Source organism: Schistocerca serialis, chromosome 4 (genome assembly GCF_023864345.2).
Source record: "Schistocerca serialis cubense isolate TAMUIC-IGC-003099 chromosome 4, iqSchSeri2.2, whole genome shotgun sequence".
In the NCBI taxonomy this organism is placed as follows: domain Eukaryota; kingdom Metazoa; phylum Arthropoda; class Insecta; order Orthoptera; family Acrididae; genus Schistocerca; species Schistocerca serialis.
Window position 1 is genome coordinate 959,416,432 of NC_064641.1, and position 16,485 is coordinate 959,432,916.

A 16,485-nucleotide genomic window follows, 5' to 3' on the forward strand; every position below is an offset into this window, starting at 1 on the left:
GTGTTTCCACTGTAGGGACCAGTAGAAGGAGAAAAGGTCTTTAACAAGTCCTTCATGATTGAATTTGGGGGTGGTGGGAGGGGGGGGGGGAGGGGGGGCAAAAGGCAGGGCCCTTGGAAAGGACTGATTTTTCTGCGGGGCTAAGGGTTTTTGGAGGAAAGGTTCAGACTGTGTTTCGTGTCTGGTTAGGTTCTGGTTTCTGTATGGTGGAGAAAGGAGTTTTGGAGGATGAGGTAAATGTAGTAGGTCTGAGGCATGATTTGTTGTCTATGACGGGACGTGGGGGAGATTTGGAGGTTGTGGGAGGACAGGTGGCAGCCGGAGGTGGGTAACATGAGCCAAGCAACAACACAGGAACAGTATGTGGGAATGGTTCTGACTAGGGATAAGGAAACTTATCTATATTGGTGAAGATGGAAGGAGTAAGGATACATGGTGGAGGATAAAAACACATGAAAATATGTAGCTAACATAGAAATATGTCCAAAAAATTCACAAAAATACACTAAAACACGTGGGAAAAATACCACAAAGGATGAAACAGGTGGAGTAGGGGAAAACAAGATGACATCTGCGGTAGTAGGCCGATAGTTAAAGACAAGAACCAACTGAGATTGGCATGGAGACACAATGAGATCAAGGAAAAAATAAATAAAAATATTATAATGTGGGTTGTTGATGGATAAGTGTGAAGAAGGGGGACAGCAGATGTGACTAGTTAGGTGAAGTTAGTATGTGCAAACTGGAATAGAGTGGAGGGGGAGGGGGAGGGGGGGGGTGGAACAGGTTGGTAGGATGAGATACAAGGTTGTGTGGCACAGGAAGGTATGGGAAATAACACACGAAATTATGCAGGTGTGCTGCAGGAAGAGTAATCAATTAGAAGGTATTGGATTTAGTGGGAGTAATGTGCGACATGAGATGCTGCACCAACAATCAGTGTGGTATTGTAGCTGTCTGCTGTGCAAGGCAGAGATGGTTGATACAGTGTGGTTAGAAACTATAGGTTGCAGGGCGGTGCAGTTTGTAAGGCGACAAGAGAACCACAGGAAAGAAGAGAAAGAAGGACTGACACTGATTACAGTAATGCATTAGAAAATAGTAACACAGGAAAACAGCACTGGGATATAAGAAAAGCCATCAGGCAAAATTGAACAATGGAAAATCCAGGATGGAATGTAACAATATTATGATAAGGATAGTTGCTACTCCCCATATAGCAGAGATGTTCAGTCGCAGACACGCAAACGGGAAAAAAGGTCATAAAATAAGCTTACGGCCACCAAGGCATTCTTTGGAGGTACACACACACACACACACACACACACACACACACACACACACACACACAAGTGCAACTCACATCTACATCACCACAGTCTCTGCGACTGAGGCCACATTCAAGCAGCATTGTATGATGGGAGATGCAACCGGGTGGTGGCAGTACAGTGGAGGCAGGGATGGGGAGGTGGAGGTGGAGGGATAGCAGGATAGGGATGGGGGATGGTGAAGTGCTGCTTGTGGGGGCATACAGAGGTGAGGTGGAGAGAGGGTAAGGCATCTAGGTGCAAGTCAGGGGGATAGATAGATGGCAGGAAGAGAGGTTAGTGGAAAAGGAAAGAGGTTAAGTGACTGTGGATGCACTGGTGGAATAGAAGACTGTGTAATGCTGAATGGGAATAGGGAAGGGGCAAGGGGGTAGGACAATGACTAATGAAGGTTGAGGCCAGGAGGGTTACAGCAACGTAGGCTGTATTGCAGGGACAGTTCCCACCTGCGCAATTCAGTAAAGGTGGTGATGGTGGGAATGATCCAGATGGCACAGGCTGTGAAGCAGTTGCTGAAAATGAAGAACATAGTGTTGGGCGGCGTGTTCAGCAATGGGATGCTTCAGCTGCATCTTGGCCACAGTTCATAGGTTCATGCTGACAGGCAGCTTGTTGGTTGTCATGCACATGTAGAACATGTAGAATGCAGCACAATGCAGCTTAGCTTGTAGATCACATGATTGGTTTTACAGCCCCATTATAGCAAGTTACTGTGCCCCCACTGTGAGAATCTCTGGTCTCATAGACCATATCTTCAACCCATTACCCACAATATATCCTCCTACACAAAATATACCAACCATTTCCACCACCAACTCTCCACAGTTCCAGTTCCTCTACCACGTGGTGACCTGCTCGTCACTATTGATGCCACCTCCCTGTACATTAACATTCCTAATGTCCATTGTAATCCCACTACTGAACACTACCTTCCCAATGCCCGATGGATTCCAAACCAATAACCTCCTTCCTAGTCGCCATAAACAACTAGGCACCATAACCAACTATATCCCATCCCATAATTACTTCTGCTTTGATGGCATTACCTACAAATAAATCTGGGGTACAGCTATGGGCACTCACACAGTGCCAACCTATTCATGGGACATCTAGAAGAATCCTTCCTAAACACCTAGAATCGCAAACCCCTCAACTGGTTCAGATTCAATGACATCTTCATCATCTGGATCGAGGATGAGGACACCCTATCCACATTCCTCCAGAATCTCAACACCTTCACCCCATTCGCTTCACGTGGTCCTATTCAACTCAACAAACCACTTATCTTGATGTTGGCCTCCATCTCAAAGATGACGACATCAGTATCTCCATCCATATCAAACCTACCAAGCATCAACAATAATTCGACAGCTGCCACCCATTCCATACCAAGAAGTCCCATCCATACAGTCTACCCATCCACAACCATCGCATGTGTAGTGACAAGTGGCCACTCTCGAACAGAACAAGGATTTCACTGAGGCATTCACATAGCGTTATTACCCTCCCAACTTTGTACAAAAACAGATCTCCCGTGCCTTATCTCCCCAGTCACCCACCACATCCCAGAATCCCACTGTCCAGCCACAGATGAGCATTCCCCTCTTGACTGAGTACCATCCAGGGGTGGAGCAGCTAAATCACAATCTCTGCCAGGGTTTCAGCTATCTCTCGTCATGCCCTGAAATGTTGAATGTCCTACCCACTATCCTTCCCACCGCTCCCACAATTTTACTCCACCACCTATTGAACCTACGCAATATCGTTTGTGGAATTGATTAAAACCTTAATGTTTTTGATAAGCCTTGATAGTTATGCTGTTTGAAACAAATGATTAAGGGGGAAGTTTTATTGCACCACCTACAACAAGCATTTGCATCATATGAATGCATGGTTTTGCGATGATATATGCAGATAAAATTCTCTCAAGCTTCCATCCATGTCAAGTAGCTTAAAATCCACTTTTGAGTGGTGATCATCTTTGGTTGCTGCAACCAAAAGCAGCCAAAAGACGGTAACAAACTGACAATGGCTGATACGTACTGGGCAAAAGCTTGTGGATTTTAAATCACTTGATATGACTGGAAGCTCAGGAGAATTTTATGAATTCTTAGTGTCAATGCAATTACCATGGCTAAAACTGGTAAGTGTTACAACTGATGGAGGCAAAGCAATGAGTGAACAAAATAAGGGTCCGATGGGTAGAATGGAAACTAAACTGGCAGAATAAGTTGTGATAACCCATTATTTTTGCATCATGTTGTTCATTAAAAAGTGTTAGTCTACAGAGTTCTTGCACGGGCAGAAGTAATGGACAACTTGGTATCCACTGTACATTTAATAACAAAAAATGGGTTGATACATTACTAGTTCCAACAGTTCCTGTCAGATATGGATGCACGTCACTGAGGTGTCCTGTATTATTCTGAAGTGAGGTGCTTAAGCAGAGGTGCAGCTCTGAGAAGATTTTTTGACATCAGAAAAAAATCAACACAGTTATAAAAGAAAAAGGCAAATGTATTCCAGAACTTACAGACCCTAGATGGTTAACAGACCTTCGAATTTTGACAGATTTAACAAGAGAGTTAAATATTTGAATATGACTCCTCAAGTACATGGTACACACACTAATGCAAAGGGATTCCATGTGAGAAACAAGCTCTCCATAAAACATATTATTGGGAAAAACCTGGAATATGTCCCAAATTGTACAAGAGCTGTCAAGGAAGTTGGAATGAATTTCCATTGGAAAAATAATAAACTGAAATGCACTTTAACACAGCTACAAAATCAGTTCTATGAGAGAGTTAACTCTTTCTATGAAATCAGTGATCTTGTTAAATTTTATGGCAGTTTGTCATCTAGTTTTTAAGAAATAAAAATGTTTGCTTAGCAATTAAATACAATTTTTGGCAGCATTTACTCGTGTGAGCACACTTTTTAAATTCTCAATAACAGAAAAAAATAAATAATTCCCCCCCCCCCCCTTTTCACATTTAAGTGCCAGCCTGCGAATTTCTATGACATAAATGAAAGCAAAGACTGCACATCCACAACTAGGTAGCCAAATGCAGCTCCAAACATTAATTTCAAGTCTGATTCAACTTGCATGTCGGCCTATAATTATTTCAAAATTCTCATTTAATTTGTCTGTTTTTCCCTTATTTTCCTTTCACCATCGTTCCTACTTCATAATAAAATGATGATTAATAAAATGTAAAAGCGAATATCTGTGTTTTTGGATTTTTAATATCATCATATAGTTACGGATACACAAAATTATTAATGGGTGCAGCTCGCCTTTATTTCATTTGATACTACATGGTTCTTGTCTGCTAAAAGGTTGTCGACCACTTCACTTGATAGGAGTGTGTAGACAGTAAAATTTGTAGAGGAAGACACAGACTGTAATATATGCAACAAATAATTAAAGCTGTTGGGTGCAAGTGATCCTCTGAAATGAAGAGGTTGTGCAAGATACAAAGTCATAGCACGCCGCATCAAACCAGTCATATGAGCAGTGAGGAAAAAACAGTAAAACAAAGCAGCATTTTGGTGAATATTGCTAAAATTGTCCAGTTTTTAGAGCCCAGAACAGTGAGTAGGAATGGTAGTGAAAGAGTAAAAAAAACAGATTTTTACCAAATGGACTGTAGTGTAAAAAGCTAGTTGTCAACGTACAGACATGAACTCTGTATTGGTTAACATTACAGTACACCATACTTAAAAGTTATTTTGTGATTCCACTCCCTTTTTTGCTTATGGAGAGCTGCATCAAACCAGTATCAGGACTGAAGACCACAACTTCTCCAATTCACCTATCATTAATGAGAGGACATTTCCTAATATGATGTGATTTACATTTGAAGGATAATGTAAAATGTCTAGACGCAATGGGAAGGTGGTTATGGAGGATGATGGACAAAACAGTTTGGACAGAATGGAAGACAAATGAAGCAGTATTAAAAAGAATAAAAGTATATTGTATTGGACTGTACATAACCATGGTAATGGAAAATGAAATAAGAGTTTGGCACATGAGACAGATCGGATTCGTTGGTATATAACAGAGTATTGTGATGCACCATTTTGCTTAACTACGCTAGCAACTGGAAGAAACAGTGAATATGATTTTTACTGTTTTCATTCTTTACCTAGATGTTTGGTTTGTATTCAGTGAATCATACTGAGTTTAAAACCTATAAATTGCACTTATGTCACCACTCGAGGTGCGAACATCTGAATTCAAACTTCTCTGAAAGCTTTTAACTGTGGGGATAATTTTTTTTCTAGTAGACTGTAACAGACATTATAGATTACAGTTAATATTTTCTGACAATTAGGTGATCCAGTAATATTGTATTACTAATTTGATGATACTGCCCATTTATGAGAACTTTAAGGATGAGGAGGAGATTAGGTAGGGTTTAACATACCATCAACAATGAGGTCATTAGAGACAGAGCACAAGCTCAGATTAGGTAAGGACAAAGAGGGAAGTCAGCTGTGCCCTTTCAAAGGACCCAACCTGACATTTGTCTTAAAGGATTTAGAGAACTCAAAGAAAATCTAAATCAGGTTTGAACCATCATTCTCCCGAATACAAGTCCAGTGGGCTAGCCACTATGCTACCTCACTTGGTAGGGATTTAATGACTGTAAGTAAGTGCTCAAGTACTTGTTACATTCTTGCTTGTTCACACTTCGTCCAAGTACTCTGCTATCAATTTATTGGGAAATTGTAACCACTACTTTAAAACAGTTAGGGATGCTAAGCATTATATGCAGCTGTACTAATTTGTAACATATGTAAGCTGAAGTGGTAACAGTTTCATGCTCCATTCTATCTTTTAAGACTAGCTTTCCAAATGTTGCTTTTGTGGCCGGTTATTTTCTCTGCCATAAGACACCACATCTTTCACAACTTTAGCTACTTGAAGAAAACTATATGAATTACTGTGGGCTGATATGCAGTAATGGCAGCTGTTTCATATCTCTCACACTTGATGTCATAATTTGGGTAAACATTGTCCAAATCATCGCCATCTTTTTCTTTATAGTGAATTCGAACAAACAATTAAAAGAATGGAAAAATGTAGCTATGAACTCTCCACCTTCAGGTTACCACTCCACTCTTCTATCCATTACACCATGGGGAACAGATGTGAGCATAGTCTCTCTGAACATATGACTTGATTTTATCCATTACACCATAAGATACAGATGAGAGAGTAATCTCTCTAAACATGGCTCCATATGCTCGTAGAATGTACTTTTGTGGCTTTAATATTCATTCCAAACTGTGCAATGTTATAATTTCAAGTTAAAAAAGACAAATATGAGTGGCTTTAGAAAATAAAAAACTTGCTGGTAAAATTGGTCCTCCATTCTTAGTTAGCCTGAATGGTTAATAGTGAGCCCTCATACACATATTCTTAGACATTTTACAGCCTCTGTGCCACATATTTATTGGCATATACGTGCTATTGCTGCAATTCAAACATTCACCAGGTTCATAATTTATGACATAAAGAAAGCAATACTTAGAACATGGGACATAGGTGAATACAAAAAGAGTGTCGGATACCTCGAATTTACTGAATCAATGGCCCACTCCATCTGCCTGGCATTATAGTCTGTCCTAGTTGTTCTGGTTTTTATGCTGCTACTGCCAAATAGTCTATGTTTCTGCCATTTTGTCTACAGTGGCCTTTTTTTTTTGCTGAGTGTATCTAAACTATGAAGAAATGAAGAAAAATGTGGACAAAATAACTGAATGGTTGCAGTGACAAGGCACAGCTTTCAGTAAATGAAGATTACTAAATTATTTGACCATCTGTCAAATATTTTTAACTTCTACAGACACTGCAGTACCGGCTATAGCTAGCAATATTGTACTGTTACTCTACTGATATTGTCATATTTCAGAGCTCTTTCTACAAAGTCAATGATTCAAGCCTGTAGTCAATAATTACTGGGCAGCCAGCTTTCAAGATGTCTGCAAAATATTAACAACCTACTTGTTGCTTTTCCATTGATTGTAGACATTGAGATAGGTCAGGTGATCTGATTCTGGAACCTGGAATTTTTCTCTCACTGCATCAGCTTCTTCTTCGCGTCCTTTGGGGCGATAAAAAATTGATGGCACAGACAGCATGGAAACTGAAAAAAACATTCAAGATTAATCACTAACAGCAGAACAATAAAGTCTCAAGCCTATTAAAAATACAGGAATCTACCACAAAGGCAAAGGAAACAGATTAATCCAGGAAAGATTTGAACGTGAGAATTAATATATTTAAATACTGTTGCAAATATGATCATCCTGACCACATAATACAGTTATTATTTTCTATGTTTTTAGTGTTCTTAGTCCATCTTTTCATGTTAAGCTACTTGTTCTGGAAAAAAAAATTAATTCAGCTGTAACTAAAATAAAGAATAAATATATTGAAAAAACTAATGAATGAATTTTCCCAAGCAGATTTACAGTGGTCCATTAGAAGAGCAGACACTTGAAAATACTAGCTGATGAAACAACATTTATCAATGCCATTGAATATATGGTTCTCTGTACAGATATAAAACAATAGTACTGTAGAAACTTGTCCTTATAACAAGCTTTTAAGAGTCACCTATGACAGAAACAGTTCATTACAAGAAGAAAAGGCCACAAATCATAACTTGAGCCTAAATGTTACAAATACGAGGGCTATCCACAAAGTACATTACGTTTTGGAATTAAAAATAAATAAAGTATTGGAAAATTTTTTATTATATACAGATGAAAGCCACACTTAAATACTAATTTTCTACATAGTTGCCATTTAAATTAAGGCACTTATCATAGGGATGGACAAGCTTGGAAATTCCTTCGTCGTAAAATTCGGCTGCCTGCGCCTTCAACCACGTGGTTACCTCTTCTTGAAGCTGTGCGTCGTCATCAAAACGCTGCATAGCCAACCACTTCTACATTGCTGGGAATAAGTGGAAGTCGCTCGGTGCCAGGTCGGGACTGTACAGCGGATGAGGAAACAACTCCCACTTAAAAGATTCGAGTGGCATTTGCCGTGTGGGCCCGGGTGTTGTCGTGAATCAGCAAGATGTTTGAGCCCAACTTTCCCCTGCGCTTGTATTGTATTGCTATTCTGAGGTTGTGCAGAGTTTGGCAATACCTTTGAGAGTTTATTGTAGTGCCTCTTTCCAGGAAATCCACAAAAATCACACCGTTTCTGTCCCAAGAGACAGTCATTACGTGGTTGAAGGCGCAGACGGCCGAATTTTACGATGAAGGAATTTCCAAGCTCGTCCATTGCTACGATAAGTGCCTTAATTTAAATGGCAACTATGTAGAAAAGTAGTATTTAAGTGTGGCTTTCATCTGTATATAATAAAAAAATTTTCCAATACTTTATTTATTTTTAATTCCAAAACGTAATGTACGAGGGCAGTTCAATAAGTAACGCAACACATTTTTTTTCTGAAACAGTGGTTGTTTTATTCAGCATTGAAATACACCAGGTTATTCCCCAATCTTTTAGCTACACAACACTATTTTTCAACGTAATCTCCATTCAATGCTACGGCCTTACACCACCTTGAAATGAGGGCCTGTATGCCTGCACGGTACCATTCCACTGGTCGATGTCGGAGCCAACGTCGTACTGCATCAATAACTTCTTCATCATCCGCGTAGTGCCTCCCACGGATTGCGTCCTTCATTGGGCCAAACATATGGAAATCCGACGGTGCGAGATCGGGGCTGTAGGGTGCATGAGGAAGAACAGTCCACTGAAGTTTTGTGAGCTCCTCTCGGGTGCGAAGACTTGTGTGAGGTCTTGCGTTGTTATGAAGAAGGAGAAGTTCGTTCAGATTTTTGTGCCTACGAACACGCTGAAGTCGTTTCTTCAATTTCTGAAGAGTAGCACAATACACTTCAGAGTTGATCGTTTGACCATGGGGAAGGACATCGAACAGAATAACCCCTTCAGCGTCCCACAAGACTGTAACCATGACTTTACCGGCTGAGGGTATGGCTTTAAACTTTTTCTTGGTAGGGGAGTGGGTGTGGCGCCACTCCATTGATTGCCGTTTTGTTTCAGGTTCGAAGTGATGAACCCACGTTTCATCGCCTGTAACAATCTTTGACAAGAAATTGTCACCCTCAGCCACATGACGAGCAAGCAATTCCGCACAGATGGTTCTCCTTTGCTCTTTATGGTGTTCGGTTAGACAACGAGGGACCCAGCGGGAACAAACCTTTGAATATCCCAACTGGTGAACAATTGTGACAGCGCTACCAACAGAGATGTCAAGTTGAGCACTGAGTTGTTTGATGGTGATCCGTCGATCATCTCGAACGAGTGTGTTCGCACGCTCCGCCATTGCAGGAGTCACAGCTGTGCATGGCCGGCTCGCACGCGGGAGATCAGACAGTCTTGCTTGACCTTGCGGCGATGATGACACACGCTTTGCCCAACGACTCACCGTGCTTTTGTCCACTGCCAGATCACTGTAGACATTCTGCAAGCGCCTATGAATATCTGAGATGCCCTGGTTTTCCGCCAAAAGAAACTCGATCACTGCCCGTTGTTTGCAACGCACATCCGTTACAGACGCCATTTTAACAGCTCCGTACAGTGCTGCCACCTGTCGGAAGTCAATGAAACTATACGAGACGAAGCGGGAATGCTTGAAAATATTCCACAAGAAATTTCCGGTTTTTTCAACCAAAATTGGCCGAGAACAAAAATGTGTTGCATTACTTATTGAACTGCCCTCGTACTTTGTGGATAGCCCTCGTATGTTGCTTTAGATTATGGTCACGAAATATTCAAAATGGAATCAAATTGACCACAGGGTAAAAGGCAAATAGGAAATGCCTACATTTTGAAACCTACGATTCTTAATAAGATGAAGAGGGAAGAGGGGAATTAAACAATTTATTAGCAAATAAATGTGAAAAGATAAGAAAAGTATGGCAAGCAGGAAAATTCACCTAAAGAAAGAGACAATACAGGTGTTGTCATTAGTCACAGTTGGTATTAAATGAATTACAAGCCATTACAGATTTTGGGGAGAGAAATTCCGCCTTATGCAAGACACCTTTATTCTGTTTTCTTTTACACAGACATGTTTCAGCACTTTTTGTGCTATCTTCAGTGGGTTATATTTTTATTTTCTAACTGTAAAATTGTTATTATATATTAACATTTAACAAAACTTTCAAATTTGAGATATGTGTTGATGACCTGATGCACTATATATTGTTTATAACATAATGTCAAAGTTCTATACAGCTTAATTGGCAAAAAGAGTGGATGTATGCATTAGTTTACATACCTTACATGATACTATTTGACACTTATTTTGCTAGCTATTCTGGTTCACAATCTACAACTTCTCATCTGCAAACACCAAAATGTAATTTTTATTTTTCTGTTTATTATGCCTTTACAAAGGGATATGGATATAATCACATTTTTCGTGTGTAACTTACAGTTTTGATATTGTGGTCCTTTCTCACATGTTGCTGGCAAAGTGAACAGGCAGATTTCTTGACCTATGGTCGCGACACTGCACTTTCTCCGATTTTTCAGAACATAGGGAGAGTTTTCACCGCCATTACGTGTTGTTGTGACTGTGTAGTATTCATTTGTTTCGTAGTGTGTTTGGCAGGGTGAGACATGCGAGTTGCATTGTGTTTGGTGTGTGTGTGTGTGTGTGTGTGTGTGTGTGTGTGTGTGTGTGTTTCGGGACTGGGGCAGCGAGAGAGAGAGAGAGAGAGAGAGAGAGAGAGAGAGAGAGAGGGCGGGGTGAGGGGGGGGGGGTGAGGTAGCGAAAAAGACATTTTTTTCCACCCTCAATAGTAGTTTTGGTGTGAGTGTTATTTGTATAGTTCTTCTATTGTGGCGAAGAGAGTTTTATTGCACAGTGATGTGTATTCATTGAGTACTTTCTTTCCTCTTTCACTAAGATGTGATCATTAAGAAGTGATCCAACAAATCAATACTGAAGTAAGTTACAGAAAACCCTGAAAAACATAGAAATCATTTTCACAGAAACACAGATTAAAAGAATGATACAGAAAATTCCCAAGGCCCCCACCCTAAAATCATTGCCTAAAGTTCACAAACCCAGAATACATATACGTCCATTGATAAACTTTACGAAAGCACCAACATACTACTTAGCCAAACACACACACACACACACACACACACACACACACACAGCCACAGACAGTATATAAATACACTGAAAACAGAAGTCTAAAGAACTCAAGAGACATAATAGAAAAAAATAAGGAATGAAAACATACCAAACACGGCAATACTGATTTCATTTGACATAATTTCCATGTACACACACATCCCGACACAATAAACCATTAACATCATAGAAAGAAACCTCCAACTACATGGAAACATAGCCACAACAAACATACAAGATATATCAGCCACACTCAGGATCATCACAGAGCAAAACTACTTCACATTCAACAACAGATTTTACTCTCAATAAGATGGACTACTCATGGGATTCCCATCACTGCCCTGCTAACTGACATTTTCCTCAATCAGATAGAAAAACAAATCTTTGACAAAATAGTAATACCAAAACAGTACAAAATAATTTAATGGTACAGATATGTGGATGACATATTTGCTTAATAGATGAACCACTGCCTCGCATAAAAGAACTTCATGAAATCATAAACAAACAGATAAAAAACTTAATTTCTTAGATCTCACCATACACAAAAGAAACAACAAACATGAATTCACAATCTAAAGAAAGCCCACAATCAACAGCACCATTATTCATAACCAATCCAATCACCCTATAACTCACAAAGAATCCAGCTTCAGATATTTACTACACAGACTGAACAAAATACCCATGAACAAACATGATTACACACAAGAATTGAACACAATAACACGACTTGCACAGGAGAATGGATATGATTAGAGGCACCTGTTTTCGCAAAGTTCGAAACGGCAAAATTTTACACATTTTGGTGAAAACGCGAAACTATTTACTTTTAAGCCAAATCGCGAAATAATTGACGAAACTTTGCAAAATCTCGTCATTTGAACTTAACTGCGGAAATTTAATTGGAGTTATGGTAATACAATCCGGATATCAATTGTACACCATTTCAATATATATAATATATCGAGTATTCCAAAGACATTCTACAATGTTCTGGACGTATATTCAGTATTGGGTGTTGGAAATTGTTGTGGATCGCCGGTGCATTGAGTGTGGTATTTTGTGTTTTGTTTTCGTGCTGCAGATGATTAATATGGTATTGACAGTTTTCGACCGAGGAAAGGAATTTTCGTTAAAAGGATTTTATGTTTTCGACAAAAGTAGGAAGATACTTATGTGCAACTACTGCAATGTGCTTATTGAGTGGCAGAGGAAGGACACATGCCTGAAACACATTAATAACAGTTCTTCCCATAAGAACACGGAGAAGGCACTAACAACTACTGGTATAAAAAGACAAGCTATGTTCACGGAAGTCACTGCAGTGGCAAAATGAGTGAAAAATGATAAAGAAGAATTCATTTTATCGACTACTCGAGCTTTCATTGAGGCTAACATTCCGATGGAAAAAGTTGATCATCCGAAGCTGAGAGAATGGATCAACAAAAACATACCAAGTTTGTGTAATAATTACTTTACCGTCTGTTAATCGCAGCAAAGATTAGGTAATCTTGATAGCCAGAATAGTCCTATATTAAAAATAATTTTTCCTCATGCACCCACTTAAAAAAGTCTTATAATTGGGTAATGTGGTAATTTAATTCGTTACATAGTACTCTAATAGCAGTTCTATTGACATTTTTAAGGTGCTGGAGACTTACCCTCAGCTGGAAGACTACTGGAAGGTTACATACCTCGAATCATCAAAGAAGAAGAGGAAAGATTAAAGGAGCCGTGAAAGATGAAAGAGTTTCAATTCTTTGTGATGAAACGACAGACAGAAAAGGGCAGTGTGTGTTTGTGGTTCTGATAAAAGTACTTAGTTGTGGTGATGGTGCAGTTCAGAAATTATTTGTCCGGGGAGTGAAAGTTATTGCAAATGCAACTGCTACATAATGTTCACAAGCAATTATGAGTGTAATACAGAAACTTGAAATTCAGTACAGAAATGTAGTTTCTATAACTTCAGATTCAGCCGTTATATGGGCAAGTGTATAAATGCAGTTAGGGTTTTAGTTTCAGAAGGGTTAGTACACACACAATGATGGGGTCATAAATTAAATTTGGTTGGCAATGTGTGGGCTGTGGAACTTTGTGATTTGAACCATTGTGTTTTGCAGACAAAACACATCTTCCTTAATACCCGAAAGAGAAAGCATGCATACATTCAGTTCTTAGCTCAGAAATATGTAGGTGTACCCACAAAAGCTAAACTTTTCCCTATTCCTGTCATCACCAGGTGGAACTCGTGGTTTGAAAGTGCTGAGTACCTTGGAGAATATCTCTGTGATATAGTAGAATTTGTTGAAACTGTTGAAGGTGAGAGTGTAGCTGTCAATTATTTTAAAGCTTTGACTTCTGCTGAAGCAAAAAAAAAAAAAAAAAAACAGTGCCTAGCTATTTTTCTTGTTGAGCACTGCTCAAAATGTTGCAATTTGCTGCTGAAATTAGAGGGCTCCAAGATACCGTTAATTCATCTTCTGCAGTCTAAGCTTGGTGACCTTGCAAAGAACTTAAAGTTACTAGAGGACGCACTTAACTGAACCACTTGATGGAGTGTGATAGGGGAAAAATTGTCATTTCTTCTATAGGTAAATTGTTTGATCTGAGAAACATAATAAAAGGCAATTTAGACAGTGCTGAAATCTCTCAGCTGATAAAGAAAATTTCCGTTCTACAAGAACTTCCAACATCACAATTTCTTGTACCATACACATTGTTTAGGGATTTAGTAGTTAGTTCTTGTAGAGAAGGAAAAGATGATGACGTGATTGGTATTCTTCTTTCCCTGAAAGCAGAGTATGGACTTTTTGTGGAAGCTGCAGTGAAGGCTTTGTGGATCCCATTCAGTAATGTTGATAGTGAGAGATCATTTTCTAGATATAGCAATATAATGTCTGAGAGGAGAACAGCTAGAACAGCTCTGACTCCCAGTAATATGGAAGTCATGGTATCCTTGTCTTTCTCAGACAGACTAGTGTGTTGTGTACATACACTAGGACAGGATAAATGTTTTCTAAACTTTCATGATTTAGTATTTGTGTTTTAATAAGATTTATAATTTTTATGCTTTTTCAATTTATCTAAAATAAAAAGATTTTTCACTGCAAATGTGCCATAAATGTATTTCCTTTACCTTTTACTGCTGAAAAGTGGAAATAAAATTTGGTGGAATTATTGACAAAATGGAAAAAAACTGGCGAAAAACATACTGAAATAACTTTTTAAAAATGACAAAATTGGGCAAAAATTTTCCACCACAAACAGGTGCCTCTAGATATGATGCAAAGATAGTAGACAAAATAAACCACAAAATACAAAAACAAACAACACATAACCATGAAACACACACACAAACAAACATAACACAACACACAATAAGCAACAAATGGCACATAATGACTAATAACAACAAAGTCACACACAGGGTAGCTAATATACTAAACAAACAAGGACTCAACATAGCATACAGAACCAACTACATAATACAAAGCAGACTTGGAAGAAATACCACCAACACTGACAAATACAGCCAGTCCTGTATATACAAATTTACTTGCAACTGCTGTCAATCTGTATATGTGGGCCAAACATGCAGGAAATTCAGAACCAGGTACACAGAACACCTCAGTGCACTGAAAAGCAATAGCTCACACGCAACATTTGCAGACAACCTGATGGCACACAATGACCACCCAACAAACATTGAAACTGACTTACACATCCTTAAAACTAGTAGCAGATTATACCAAAAATTAACTATAGAAGGAAACTATCACATTCAAAAATCACTAGCCCAAGTAAAGAAAGTACTCAATGAATCCACATCACTGTGCAATAAAACTCTCTTCGCCACAAGATAAGAACTATACAAATAACACCCACACCAAAACTACTATTGAGGGAGGAAAAAAACTTCTTTCGCCCCCCCCCCCCCCTCTCTCTCTGCCCCAGTCCCGAAAACACACACACACACACACACACACACACACACACACACACACACACACACACACACACAAAAACCAAACACCACAGACACCAAACACAATGCAAACTCACATGCCTCATCCTACCAAACACACTACGAAACAAATGAATACTACACAGTCACAACAACACGTAATGGCGGTGAAAACTCTCCTATGTTCTGAAAAATCAGAGAAAGTACAGTGTCAAGCGACCATAGGTCACTAAATGTGCCTATTCACTTTGCCAACAACATATGAGAAAGGATCACAATACCAAAACTGCAAGTTACACACAAAAAGCGTGATGTATATGGATATTCATTTGTAAATGCCATTCGAGAGTGGAATGGTACAGAGGTAGTACGAAAATGGTTCAATGAACCCTTCGCCAGGCTCCTATGTGTGCATTGCAGAGTAACCATGTAGATGTAGATGCAGATAAACAGAAAAATAAAAATTACGTTTTGCTGTTTGCAGATGAGAAGTTGTAGATTGAGTACCAGAATAGCTACCAAAATAAATGTACAATAGTATCATGTAAGGTATGTAAATTAATGCATACATCCACCCTTTTCACCAATTAAGCTATAAATAGAACTTTGACATAATGTTATAAACAACACATAGTGCATCAGATCGTTAACACATTTCTGAGCTGTGAACTATGAACATATGATGTATAATATTTTACAACAATTATTCATTCACAATTGTAAATATTATGTACCAAAAGTTTCGCTAAGTGTTAATATATAACAACAATTTTACAGTTAGAAAATAAAAAATAACCCACTGAAGATAGCACACAAAGTGCTGAAACATGCCTAGGTGAAAGAAAACAGAAAAAAAGGTGTCTTGCATAAGGTGGAATTTCTCTTCCTATTTCGTAGCAAGCATAACAAGAACAACTGCAACACCACAAGATGATTATTACAGATTTTAGTACAGCAATACTTCAATTCATTTTTT

General features: G+C 38.9%; 1 protein-coding gene across 2 annotated transcripts in view; it reads right to left on the reverse strand.

Moving 5' to 3' along the window:
- The window catches only part of LOC126473610 (pre-mRNA-splicing factor ATP-dependent RNA helicase PRP16-like), a 186,931-nt gene that overhangs the window by 36,010 nt on the left and 134,436 nt on the right, over window positions 1-16,485 (reverse strand). For both annotated transcript variants that reach the window (XM_050100779.1, XM_050100780.1), the window contains exon 17: window positions 7,348-7,489. In XM_050100779.1, the coding sequence (XP_049956736.1) occupies window positions 7,348-7,489 (142 nt within the window). The remainder of the gene's footprint in view (window positions 1-7,347; window positions 7,490-16,485) is intronic.